Source organism: Oryzias latipes, chromosome 14 (genome assembly GCF_053564925.1).
Source record: "Oryzias latipes strain Hd-rR chromosome 14, Olatipes_Hd-rR_3.1".
Taxonomy (NCBI): domain Eukaryota; kingdom Metazoa; phylum Chordata; class Actinopteri; order Beloniformes; family Adrianichthyidae; genus Oryzias; species Oryzias latipes.
The window spans coordinates 28,843,813-28,857,926 of NC_136250.1; the positions used below are offsets into that span (position 1 = coordinate 28,843,813).

At 40.9% G+C, this 14,114-nt stretch overlaps 2 protein-coding genes across 8 annotated transcripts in view; one reads left to right on the plus strand and one right to left on the minus strand.

Annotated features, from left to right (window-relative positions):
* The window catches only part of emsy (EMSY transcriptional repressor, BRCA2 interacting), a 28,961-nt gene extending 25,890 nt beyond the window's left edge, over positions 1-3,071 (minus strand). For 4 of the 7 annotated variants that reach the window (XM_078930847.1, XM_023962451.2, XM_023962452.2 and 1 more), the window contains exon 1: positions 2,828-3,061. The gene's annotated coding sequence lies outside the window, so the exon portion shown is untranslated. Of the gene's footprint in view, positions 1-2,827 lie in introns of all 7 variants that reach the window. The other 3 variants (XM_078930845.1, XM_078930848.1, XM_078930846.1) reach the window with 3 other exon arrangements.
* Positions 3,072-3,798: 727 nt separating this feature from the next.
* arhgef12b (Rho guanine nucleotide exchange factor (GEF) 12b) overlaps positions 3,799-14,114 on the plus strand; it is a 45,806-nt gene continuing 35,490 nt past the window's right edge. Inside the window, exon 1 of the mRNA XM_023962128.2 lies at positions 3,799-4,551. Within this exon, the coding sequence (XP_023817896.1) occupies positions 4,520-4,551 (32 nt within the window). The 5' untranslated portion in view covers positions 3,799-4,519. The remainder of the gene's footprint in view (positions 4,552-14,114) is intronic.

Genomic DNA, 14,114 nt, shown 5'->3' on the forward strand with positions numbered 1-14,114 from the left:
TTACTGCCACCTACAGGACAACAGCCACTTTGAAGACTTTCAGTCGGGGTTTAGACCTCACCACAGTACGGAAACTGCACTAGTTAGAGTCTCTAATGACTTGTTATTGGCCTCAGAAAAGGGACTACTTTCTATTCTGGTCCTGTTGGACCTCAGTGCTGCCTTTGACACTATCGACCACGGTATTTTACTCCATAGATTAGAGCAGGACATAGGGATCAGAGGATCTGCTCTCCAGTGGTTTAAATCCTATCTGTCTGATAGGTATCAGTTCGTTAATGTAAATGGCCATTCCTCTCAGTGCACTCGAGTCAACTATGGAGTCCCACAGGGCTCAGTCTTGGGACCGATCCTGTTTACGCTTTATATGTTACCCCTAGGAAACATAATCAGGAAACACAGCATTAATTTTCATTGTTATGCCGACGATACGCAGTTGTATTTATCCATGAAGCCTGACCAGAATGACCAGATAGGGAAACTGAACGCCTGCATCAGTGACATCAAGACCTGGATGACAATTAATTACCTCCTCTTGAACCCAGAAAAAACTGAGGTCATTATACTTGGTCCTAAAAACCTCAGAGATGCTCTGTCTGCTCAGATAGTCTCCCTGGATGGTATAAGTATAGCCCCCAATTCCACAGTTAGAAACCTTGGGGTTTTATTTGACCAGGATTTATCATTTAAGGCTCACATATCTCAGGCGTGCAGAACTGCCTTTTTTCACCTGCGGAATATTGCTAAGATCAGAAATATACTTTCTAAGAGTGATGCTGAAAAACTCATCCATGCATTTGTTACGTCGAGGCTGGATTACTGTAACTCCTTGTTAGCAGCGTGTCCTAAGAGTTCCTTAAGAAGTCTCCAGCTTGTTCAGAACGCAGCTGCTAGATTGTTAGCTGGAACCAGCAGAAGAGATCACATCACTCCTGTGTTAGTTTCACTCCATTGGCTCCCAGTTGATTCTAGAATTAAGTTCAAGATCCTCCTGTTAACCTATAAGGCCTTACATGGAATGGCCCCGTCCTATATTAAGGACCTCATAGTCCCTTACCAACCAATCAGAACACTTCGCTCGCAAAATGCAGGACTGCTTGTGGTTCCTAGAATTGGTAAAAGTACGGTTGGAGGTAGAGCGTTTAGCCACCAAGCCCCTGTCTTATGGAATAAACTCCCAGCTCATGTAAGAGAGGCCGACTCAGTTTCTACATTCAAAGCTAGACTGAAAACATTCCTCTTTGGACAGGCTTATTGTCAGACTAGCTGCTAGAAGTTGAAGCTGGGGTAACTATGGTACACTGGGGTTCTGTCCTCTTTCCTTTTTTACTTCTACCCTTCCTCTCCTCTATTCTTGATAATAATTTATCATTTAGTTCTCCATGCCTCTGTTTGGTGCAGTGCGATTCATGTATTGTCCCTCTTTTCCTCTCCCCTCCTGGGGAGTGGGAGTGCTTCCAGACTCCAGTTGGCTCATCCGTGCTCCTGTTCCTGACCGTTTACCTCGCCTTTGCTCCCGCTCCTACACCTGGCTGTGGATCCTGCCTCTGGCTCATCTCTGGCTCGTCTCTGCTCTGTACCTGACCGAGTACCTCGTCTCTGCTCCTGCTCCTACACCTGGCTGTGGTTCCTGTCTCCGGCTCGACTCGCGCCTTTGACTGTCCCGATAACCACGGCTGGATGAAGCTCGTCTGCTGGACTTTTATATATGTAGTTGTAGATTTAGATAAGTTAATTCTTCTCTAAGATTTCTGGTAAATCGCCTGTCCGTCCTGGGGGAGGATCCCTCCTTCATGTGGGCACCCCTGAGGTTTCTTCGTTTTTTCCGGAATCCGGTTTTTTTGGGAGTTTTTCCTTACCGCGAAGGGGGGTCTAAGGGCAGGGATGCCAGTATAGCTTAGTCAGTTTGTTAGTTCATTTTAGTATTTTTCTATTGAACTCTTTGTATTCGTGATCCTTTTGATTTCATGTTTTACTTCGAAGCCCATCGAGACGACTGTTGTTGTGATTTTGGGCTATAAAAATAAAATTGAATTGAATTGAATTGAATTGAATTGAGCAAATTGTAAAGTAGGGTTAAAAAAAGGCCCCAGATTACTAAAACTGCCGGTCTGTTTTTATGCATTTTAAGACAAAAAAAATAGATTAATGTGCGCATTTCACAAAATCATAGTTTGCAAGTGAAGTTGTCCTATTTGTCCTATGTTACTGGGAAAAACCTGCATCCAAACTGTCTAATTTAAATAGAAGACATAACTTTAATTTAATTGATCTAAACAGCCCAAATCTAATGGTTCGGGCCTTCGCTGTACATGTTTGACGTTTCTTTCAATGTGTTTAACCAGAACCAAAGACCCATCTGCTGCACAGCAGAAGTTCTCCATATAAGTCAGCGAGAGCCGAACTAAAGCGAGCGGTACCGCCCAGTGGGTCTCCCACACCCGGAGAACCACGACAAACAAACGCTGCATTTAAAGCACAAATACACTGCTTAAAAAGCTACCTCAAAGCGAAATCGACCCATAACAACAAACGGAAACCAAACCAACCAAATTTAATGTATAGGAACAAAGACTGTCAAACATAAAATGTGTCAGCGGAAAAGAAGAACAGCTGGGTCAACAGCATCCCATCAGCCACTGCGTTCCACTAAACTCCCCGTTTTCCCCCCTTCTAAATCCGTCGCATATCGACAACATAACTTACATTTATGACAACCTAATCGCCGTAAGAGGACAAGAAAATACACGACTATAGAAACAAATCAAACAGGAATGATGCTAACCTAGCTAACAAGCTATCCCCATGAAACAAATCAATCTCTTACCGTCCGTTAGCCGGTTAACATGAAGGCCTTGTAAGTCTGTGCTCTACACAAACATGGCGGACCACTATATTAGTGGAGCAACATCTTTTAAAAAACGAAAAAATATATAAAACTGTAAAGAGGTGAGTTTTAGACCATAAAGATGACTATATTTACGCAGAGATGTTGTGTTTATTTTTGACTGCCCAGTAGAATTGGTCCGGATTTCTTCTTCGTCTGAAATGCGCCTCCGCCGCCTCAGGCGTGGTGCTGCCATCTACAGGTGAGTCCCCGTAGCTACATCACCGCTGCCAGATTCCCCTGAAATGTACAGTCAAACCAGTGTTGTTGTTGTTTTTTTGTCTTATTTATGCAACTTATTTTTTGCGCATAATATTAAGAATAAATCTAAAAATAAATAAATTCAATTTTGTATTATCTGTAAATATCTTTGTCATGATTTTAAATCAAAATATTATCAAAACCAAGACTGCAATCTTGTAAAAATATGATTTCCCATAAGAAAAAGTTAATGAATTTACTTTTACACAAGACTATCATATTATATATTTATGAATTTATTTGACTGCAGTTTTCCGGTAAAAGCTCCATAATAAGTAGAATAACTCATTCACCTGAACATGCTGGCCTTAGTCCACATGATACACACTAGTTAATAAATGATTAGCCTCCCTTTCTGGTGAAACAATAACCTTTTCATGTTAGGGAACCTCCTGAAGTTATTTTTGCTTTTTGATTAAAAACCATGAGGGGAAAAAAGCAAATTCCTGAAAGATTTACATTAATTCGTAAATTAACGTGATTTGATAGAAACTGCACAGTTTGTAAAGGCAACTGTGTAAACATCGGGGGTAAATATTTGGCACAAGGGTAAATATACTCAGTTGCGTTTCAGAGTAGAAATTATTCGATTAAAGTGAGGTCTTTAGTTGCTGGTGTTCTAAATTACGAGCTGCCCCTGAACGCAGCAAGCAGGAAGGTGGGTTTTTCTCCGTTTTTTCCCCTGTTTTGGGGAGGGGGCTCCGAGCATTTCCTTTTTCCATTTATAATCACGCAGAGGAGCAGCAATCAAGGCTGCTATGGGGGCAAATTAGCGAACATTAAAGGGAATTTATCAGCCGAAGGATCCGCCAGAAAGCGCAAACGGTCGCGTACGAGCGCCGAGAACGCGCAGGCTGAGCGGATAAACCAGAGCTTGAAAGCTCTGTCTCTGGATCCAGGATCTAAACTTTTTTTTTTCTCCTCCGGACAGCAGCAGGAGCAGTCAGGAGGCTCGTGGTGGGAAGCATTTCCTGAGGAAATGTTGGAGCTTTTCTCCTCTAACCAGTTGATGCCAAATGTAAAAGTTTGGGACAATGTGAAAAATGGAGGAAAACTTCTCCATCTTTGCGGGTCTAAAGTTTTCCAGATGTCTCTCATGATGCAACAAGCGACTGTTTAGTGAAACACATTCACGCCCAAAGGAGGGAAAAGGTTTGACATTATTTCAGGAGTTTTTACAGATCACTGGATTTGTTCTGATCTGAATTTTTTTTTTTTTGGAATGAGGGGAAGTTAGGAGTTCCTGCTTTTCCGGGAGGAAATTAGACTTCAGGATGAAGAAGGAGGAAAAATAAAGTTTTTAGGAACCGTCGGTTTCTGTGAGGGAAATGTTTTTTTGGATGAATTTCTGAAACTTACAAGGGAATCCCAATGAGTGTCTCACAGGCAACACTCACTGACAGGTAAGACATTCACTGCAACTTTTTGTCCCCTAAAACATCCAAATAAAATCATTAGTTACGATTTTCTATTTAATTTAGCAATTTTTACTAAATCAAAAGTGTCCTTAAATTATCTGTAAAAATATATTAAAAAAAGACGTTCAAATATTTTTCTTATTCAGACGGGAAACAATTTATGCTTTTAATTTGAAAGTTTCAATATATGAATGCTCAGTTTTTTAATGTATTTATATATATTTAAAGATTTAACCCATCTTAGGATGAATAATCAGGATTTGATTGGACAATTAAAAGAAGGAAAAGAAGATACTCTTTCATATACATCCACATGATTCAATTACAATGACTCCTTATCATAATAAGGCATATTTCTACTTCTACATACAGTAGAAATAGAAATGGATTCCATAAAATGTTAAATTTGTCAAAAGTAGTTTAATGAATTGTTAGAAAAGGAGTGGAAGGAAGTGATTTTTTAAATGGGAAAATGTCTTTATGTAAGGCGTTTCAGTAAGAAAAGTGCTCCATAAATAAAGTTTGATTGGATCTGAATTTATATAATCTCCACCCCCTTATTTAAGCCTAAAACCCAACTGTTCTTATGGGTGGATACGGGCGAAAACTGGGGCGAAAAGGTAGCTTGCACAAAAGTTTAAAGTTGCAGGCCACTCCATGGTCCTGTTAGTGGAGCCGCTTATTAAAATGATTGCGGATTTCGTGGTAAAAGCACTAACTTTGGCATAGATGTACCCTAAGATTCCCTCTTTCAGAAAAGCATGTTAGCCCTTAGAAAATCCAAGATTTTTAAATATATATATATAATAAAGATATCATAGTATTCTGTAGGTACCCCTTAAGTTTAAAGACTGCATTTTATGCATGACCTTTGTTGAGACTGAGGGAATTAGAGATTGAATAGGGTCGCCATTTTGGATTTTCTCCTGGCTAACTTGCTTTTCCGAAAAGAGGGGATCCTAAGGTACATCTATGACAGATTTGGTGCTTGTACCACGAAATGCACAATTTTTCTGAAATATCAACCTGACCGCGTCTGCAATGTAGAGCATAGATGTTCATGTACATTTTTGGCTACAACCGCGGTCATAGTGAACACTAAAATACAGTCGTAGTGTTCGGCCATAGTGAACATATAGTAAACGTTGTAGTAAACACTACGACCGTGGTCGTAGTGAACACTATGGCGGTTTCGTAGTGAACAATACTGCACGGTTGTAGTGTTCGGCCGGATTATTTTAACCCCCTTAAATCCTGCGGACTGGGCCGTCTAGTTCTCCTTCCAGCGCCCTATGAGTACTTGCGTATCTTGCGTATCACGTGCACAACCTATGCGTTCAACATGAGCGCGGGGTTAGTGAAGGGCTAGTACTCGCACCTTACTAATAACTAGAGCGCAGCGTCAGGACAGCATCACCCATTTGTCATGAGTGCCTACGACTTCCATTATCCCTACTAATACTTCATGATACTTTTACCACACGCACAGCAATGGTATGTTTCGTTTTCTTGATGTCCCTTAAGAAGACCACCTTAAGGGACATCGTCCGGGTTACATACGAAGGGACACGTACGGATCAACCCCACTTATGGATGCATGTGACTTGTTCTTTACTTAACTTTCCTTTTACATAGTTATCAAATCTGTAGTAATCATGAAAAGTTATTTATTTTTATGAAACTAAATTCCTCTTTTTAAGTTGGAACATTTTGTGGTTAATTATTGTAGAAACCTTAGTTGACTTTATGAGTCAGATTCCTTCCAAACAAGTCACTTGTATATTTGTTCTGCCTGTTAATCTGGAGTTTCCTCTGAGGAAACGTCATAATAAAGCCACATGTGACTGCCTCGGAAAGTCAAACAAAGTCTTTGGGTAGTTTTTATTTTTACTCGACCTTCAGCCTCCAGACTGAAGTGGAACTCATCACGCTCCGCTGCTCCTCCCAACAATGAGCTGCTTTTCTGTCTCAGAGCCTCATAAAGATCACAGGTTCACTGCTCCAGGAATGCAACGCTCATCTCAGCCGACGGCCGGGCGGCGTGGAGGGAGGAAGCTCAGCTCGTGTTCGATCGTCTCGTTTTATCCCTTTGGAGCCTGGAAATACGTCTCTATCCCCAAAAACTCATACCGGCTACCGAATCAATTTAAATTTAGTTTTTTTTTGTTCCAGTTTTAGATAAGATCTTTAGAAGTAGTGTAGAATAGTTGGACCCGTTTGTGGCCATTGGCCCAATCCGAACTTCCCTGACCCCTACGGCTCCTCCCCATCCCTGCATTTATCCCTCCATACGGAGGGTTGTAGAAAAATGTTGGCTGTGTCAGAGTTCCTACCCTAACCCCTAACTACTAAAAAACGACATAGTGCAGGACTATCTAGTGCCCTGGATTTTAAAAGCACCTTGGAGACCATGTTCATTATTATTATTTTTTTAAACGGTAAATATGACACTGGTTTTTCTGGGAAATTTCTAGGGGACTCAATTTTGGAATTGTAGATTCGGACAATGTCGAACACACTATATATGCTCAATGAATGCTCAAAGAGTTCGGACAAAGCTTTGGTCTCTAACATTGTAAGATACTCGGACATCTGAAACTCATCTCCATTCATCATTCTGTTATCTTTATTTATTTATATAGCTGATCATCTGCAAGAAATCGTTATACATTTAGATGAATGTTTGTTATAATCTATGCATTAAAGATAGTTTTACCAAGAAACTTTTGGGATTATCTACTGAGTGTATATAAATAACTGGACTGTGTGACCCCGCCCCCCTGGCGTTCCAAACAGGAAGTGGTTCCAAGAAGCCAAAATCCCACAGACTTCTATAGAAAAACAAACAGCTGTTTTTCAGTCATTCTATTGGTCAGAATAACCTCTCATGATCTGATACGCTTTTTAAACATCTTCTTGATAATTCTCTGGTTTTTCATGATATGTTTTCTTCATCGCAATTTATTTAAGTTATAAACTGACCAATCAAATGCCTCAATAAAAGCACATGGTGCCCGGTGGCCCCCCACCTTGAACGTTTGATTGACAGGTTCTCCAGAGCTACTTTCAGTGGGAAAGGGTGTGGAGTCTGATCGAACAAGCTCACTTCTGATTGGTAGTTGCCATAGAAACGTTGACTCAGACCGTCTTGAACCGATCACTGTCATCTGGCTCCAATATGGTGACATGCATGAAAAATGGCATGGAAAAAAAAATGGAAAAATAAGAACTTTACTCGGTTAGCTACCTGTTCCAGGACAGAAATGTGGCCCATTTGTCCATTTAAGGAAAAGCAGATATATCTTTTTGTGAACAATTTGCACAAATATAACAGGTTCTTATGATGCCCATTGAAGGAGTATTTCATTTAATGTAATCTACAGTCAGCTGTGTTTTATAGGGTGCATTCAAGATGGTGTTTAAGGGTAAAACGGTATCTACAGCTGTTCAATTCTAACGTTTTTTGAATAAATAAAGATGCTGCATGGGTATATTCATTTCCACTGAACTGCAGTCTTATCTCTGGGTTTTAGGGGTTTTACTTTTAAAAATAAAAGCTGGTGTGTTGTTGCTTGGTTACATCCAGTTCCAGCTCCAGCGGGGGTTAGAGCACTTCTTGGACGCTGTTCAATGGTTTCCACGAGTGGAGACTTCAGTGAGAGCTGCTTGCAGGTCTTTTCCACCAATAGGATGTTCTCCTGCTTGGATGTGACCGTTCTTCGGTCTCGCTTTGCCTCAAAGACCAAATCCATGCCTGGAAGTTCATCACAAACAGGCTGGAAGCAGTAAACTGGGTGAAAATAACTTTAAAAAGTTTCTGTTGGGGAAAAAAAAACAATTTAAATTGATTCGTCACATTTATCTGTCTTTTGTAAACATAATTCCCTTTGCATAAACTGCTCTTCTCATTTACAGAGCCTGTCTGCCACGCAGCACTATCTGCCTGTAAAACGACTTATTATGGTTTCCAAGCAGTTTAGATGAGTTTGTTTGCCAAGTGACACAAACAAAGAGTTTGTTTTTGCCTGTATCATTTGGGCCCTCCCCAAACGGCCTTCATATTCTCAGAAATGACTGCTGTGACTCTCCTGTGTCGAGTGTTTGGAGCGTTTTTTGTGTCGTCATTAACGGGGAGCGCTGATTAGTCATGATACAGATAAAAACACACAACGCTGATGCACATCAACACAATTCTGCAGCAGTCCTGCTCCTCTATCATGGGGAAATAACTTTCTTATAGCCATGTTTAATTTTAATTGCTCTGGTTTTAAGCATTTTTTTAGATTTTGTTGTGACAATTACAGTACAGTACATTCGAGAGATGATAAGTCAGAAACTGATTTGAGGCACGTCGGCACAAAAGTCCAATTATAGTTGTGCTGGATTTGTGATTCTGTTTGATGTCTAGATTCCAAAACCGTGAAACGGACGTGCATAGCCAATTAAAGTAACCATCCATTCTTTATTTATCTCTTAAAGAATCCATTTAACCAACAAATAAAATCATTTATAGAAAACCAGTTTACCTTTTTTTAAAATATTTATTAAATAAGGATTAAAAATGTTTAAAAAAGCGCAGATCATAGAGGAAGTCTGGCTCCTCCTCACCTTGTTCATAATTTTCAAAGTTAAATGTTGTCTGATGTTTTCCTGAGCAGATGAAGGGATTTCCGTGAACTTTTTATTCATATTTCCTGCTGCGTTTGACATTATTGCTGCAGAAACTCTACCTCACATTGTTCAACCTGTCTGTTTTCCTCTTAAAAGCCTGGATTGGGATCTTTTTTTAGATGTTCCACAGCCTTTTTTTTCAGACATGACATGTTTTTTTCCAGGCTCTGCCCTTTTTAAAAGGTATTGATGGAATCAAGTGTAAGACAGACATAAATACCTCGTACTTTTGTTTTTTGCTCATAACTCAAGGCCTTTTAGACATTCTGAAACAGTTTTAAAGAGTTTGGATGTTTTTTGTAACTGTCTGTTGTTGCAGTTTAAGTCGTTTCACCAGAAGGATGACATAACCCGGTTCCCTCAAAGGACCCCCGTGGAAGACGATAAGAAGCAAAGTGCAGAAACCCGTAAATGTGAAGCCCAGAGGAAGCAGCAATGTGGAGAATATTAGAGATGCTTTTTTTGAGGGTGTACTTTGTTGCTCAGAGGGGTCAGACAAAATCAGAAGACCAAGTTTTCTGTTTATTAGTTTGAAAGTCCCACTCCAATCATTTTCTCATTTACTATCCGAGCATTCACAGGGGTCTTTCTAGGACATACTTTCTGCAGAGCGGTAGACGTTTATTAGGAATTCACCTCAGTATTTGGGGCTGGACTGTTGGTGCAGAGGAAGCCTTCCCATCATCCTTTTGTTTTAATGCTCTCCCGCTAGCTTACAGCCCCTTACAACCCCAACCCAACATTAGCGGTACAACAAAATGCAGAGCAATATTGTGGCTTTCCCGCCGTAAAGTTTAGATCCAAATTCCAGCTCAGACGAGGTAAACAAAGATGTACGTGGATCTATTTGTCTGCAGGGGGATGGATATGACTGTATATGGGAACTGGACTGACTCCCCCCGGTGTTCCAAACAGGAAGTACCCGGTGGCTCCAAGAAGCCAAAATCCCATAGAGTTGAATAGAGAAATTTCTCTATTGCTGTTTATTTATAAACAACTGTTACTCAGTCTTTCTATTTGTCAGAATAATCAGAGAGCGGTTGCCATAGAAACATAGGCTCAGACTTAATCAGGTCAATCACTGCTTACTGACAATGTCTGGCTCCAACATGGCAGTGTTTGTATCGCGAAAAAATGGCAACTGAATTGACTTCATTTGGTTGGAGCTGGAAGTAAACCATTTACTACGGATGACGGCGCACTCACTCAGTCCAGTTTATATATACAGTCAATGTTCCATCTGTTTATGACTGTTCTAATAGATGATTGCTTATCACCTCGTAGTCAAATAGACTGTAATAGAAAGTGCTAAATTTTAGAGTTTTAGCTCGTATGACTTTCAGTTTTCCAACACCATAGTCCCTTATTGGTGTTATCCTGTGAGAGGAATGCTATGGTATTGTTGACATCTTACAGAAAAAGCAAGAAAAAAACTCAGTCCTGCAGAATTTGCAAGACCAAAAATATTTAATTTATTGTTGGAATTCACGATAAAGTGTCTGCTAGGCCAATAATTTGCCAAAGAACACTGTTCCTCTGCAGAGGACACACACCAGATTCGACTCTTTGTCTGGGTTCTCAATCATTGGATGCATGATAATCCGGGGAGCTCAAGTAGAAATCTCCAGGACTTGTTCCTGGTTCTTGAATGAACTCTGCTCCTCGTCCAAAAGGCTTCGTCAGTCCTGACAGAAACACAAAGAGACCCAGCTGCTATCTGAGCGAGATCTTTGAACTCCTTCCACCCTGGAGGTCCTGGAAGCGTCATAACAGACTGTATCTGTTCAAGCATGTCCTTACTGCGTTTTAAAAGGCTTCTGAGAAACAGAAAACTCCTTTAGTTTGGTAAAGCATCATGCATCCATGAAATAAGTGATCCACATGTTGGTTATATCACTGCACAGCTGGTAGCTTGGCAAACAGTCACAGGATTTAACAACAGAAGAATGCAAGAAGCAGCTGCTCGTCTGGAAGTATATCAGTGAGAATACCCATCCAGTTCCCGAATTCAGAGAGACACTCTTTTATTCTAAGAGAAATTATACGTTTTATTGCTAAGGTCAACACTTGAAAAGTTTGTGGTAGTTTTTTGCTGCCTGCAAAAGCACACCTGGCTTCATAACAACGTGTGGAAAAAGGATTCTCTAGACTTTACACTGAAGAACAACAAACATTAGGGTGAAATCTGTAAACAGGCAGGATGTGTAACCTTTCAGGTGTAGTGCATCCATCTCACTTTATAGTCACAACTGCCCTGAAGGGTGGATAAAGGTTAGAAATAATCAAAAATCGTAGACTGATGAATGTTTGTTCACGTGTTCACATTTTTCTGCGGGCTGTAGTGAACATTTATACAACATGTAAGGGCAAGTAAAGGTGAAGTAGGCGAGATGCAGGTGTGTCGTAACGTTATTTCATGTTTTTAACCCCTCCACATCCTGGAGGGATGCATAAGCATAAGTGCACGGTCCTTGTGTGCAGCGTGACTGTTAGAAATGACCAAGTTTGACAATCGGAGTGTAGTTTGTGTGGACGTCCTACAGGCACTTTCATATCACGTGCACACATCGTGTGTGCAGGATTTGTGAATAAGGGGCCAGTACTCATGCCTTACTAACGACGACAGCATCACCCATACATTATAAGTGCGTGCAACTTCCAGTAGCCTATTCCCTGACGGATTTCCCACACACACGACAGTGGTATGTTCCACTTTTATGATGTTTGGAGGTGACCCTACAACGTTCAAAGAAACTGCAAGACACACCTTCGCTCCCCTTAAACCTTTACATTGATGCGTTATCCCTACCATGACACTACCAGGATTTCATGTAATCCATGGACATCAGTGAATATCACGAATCATTGAAGAAAAAAGGTTTAGCGCACTGTCTTGTCCAATGTTAAAGTGCCTTGGATAGCACAAGGGTTGCGATGCGACTGTTCCTCTCTACGACTCTTCCACGGGCCCAGACAACCCAAAAGACCGCGGCACTCGTATGGGTCAAACCGCATTGACATTATGTGTTTGCCACGTAATCAGAGACGAGAAATAAAAAAGGGGACGAATGGAAAAAGCTTCGATTAGTGGATGTCACGATGCAGCAAACAGGTGAAAAAGTGACTCCAAATGGTTTTTGTTGACCAGGATGCACATTGCTGCATCAACCGCATTTATTTGAAATGCGTCCAAGGCTTAAAGGTTTGTTATTGGTTGCACATATTTTAGGAAGTAACTGTTGAGAAACAGAAATGGTTACACAGTAGCACAGCGAATATTTTAAGTGTGTCTGTATTAAGCGGCCAAGAAACAAGTTCAGCACTGGTCGCGCGTATTGTACAAATTACACTGAGAATAGTCACTTACTTTAAAGATTGCCATAGGTTTTGATATCGCATCAGGTTTGACCAAAGAATCACATCACACGCTTGCCTCTGTATGTCTTTTTGCCATTGACACTGAGTATTCTGTCTTTATGGTTGTGAGAGTTGTTCGTTTTTAAACATAAAGCTACGTTCACGCCGCCCTCTGCATCGCGTGTTTAAGCGCCGTTTCCAATAAAAAAATCTATGTAAACGCATGTTTTCCGCCTCCATGTTCAAAACTCTTGTTCACACGTAGCTGTGCAGATTTTAAGACCGTTTACAGGCTCCACATATAAAACGCGCAGCCATGAACAAGCGTTATAAATTTAACCAGTTGAACTTTGACCAATCACAACAAATGTCTTCCAACTGTAGGTGGTGGACATGCACAAGTAAACAGCAGAAAAAGAAGAAGAAGAAGAAGCCCCTCCCTGCTTGTCCAGTGTGAACACCATGGGCTAAATGCGTGTTTAAGATGCCATGTTTAGAGTGTTTTTGAACGTTGTGTCTGTAGCATCAGAGTCTTTGGACTTTTCAAGCTTCATCGTGTGAAACAACAACATTGTCAAAGGGAAATAAAGCGGTTAATAATTCCAAGTAAAGGCCAATATTTTCTTTAATTTTGAAAAGGAAAGCTTAAACTAAAAAAATATTATAAAAAGTTCCTAATATCCGGTAACAGTCCTTTACGTTTCTGGTTTTGCTGCCAATTTTCCTCATAAATGAAAACTCTCTTCTCACAAAATACTCCTCCTCTTCCATACAGAGGAGATAGTTCCCTCTAATTCTCAGTTTGACATTTCCACTGCTTTCCTTCACCGACACCTCCTTCCTCCTTCCTCCTCCTTCCTCCTCCTCCTCCGCCTCCTTCAGTCTTCTTGTTTCTTTTTCGGGCCTTCTCCCACATTCAGGAAGCTGAAGCCAAGCCAGAAGCCCCAGTCTCTTTTTCCGGGAATGTGTCCCACAAAACTGTCGTATAGTAAGCTGGCTCTGACGTGGGAGCCATTGTTAAAAGCCCAGGGCCCCCATTGTCCATGGAAGAACAGCAGCACAAACAAAATCCCCTCTAGTGGAACGCGAAGGAGGAGGAGCAGAAAGAGGGAGGCGAGAAGAGGGAAGCTACTTTTTATACATGAACTGCCATCTTTAAGTCCAGTTCCCAAAAGGGATGTTCAAGTTAAATCAGCAGGAGAGTGGGAGTGCCTGCATGCAACTGGGGGTGTTTACACTGGAAATTTGTGTTAAAGGATCTATATCATGCTATTTTTAAGCCTTTCAGAGTAAATTATATCCATTTATATTATAATATGTTACCTTTGGCTCACTAAAGAACGATTTTTTTGCTGAAATATGAGTTACTTTCACAGTTCCTTTTCCTACCAGGAAAGTAAGACGACTTGATCTCTGAGGCTCCGCCTTTCGCTCTCTGTGGGTGCCGCCCATTTCATGACATCAACCTAGAGCCGGCCTAAACTGCGTGTCCACATTTCGCCCACGAAAATAAACAAAAA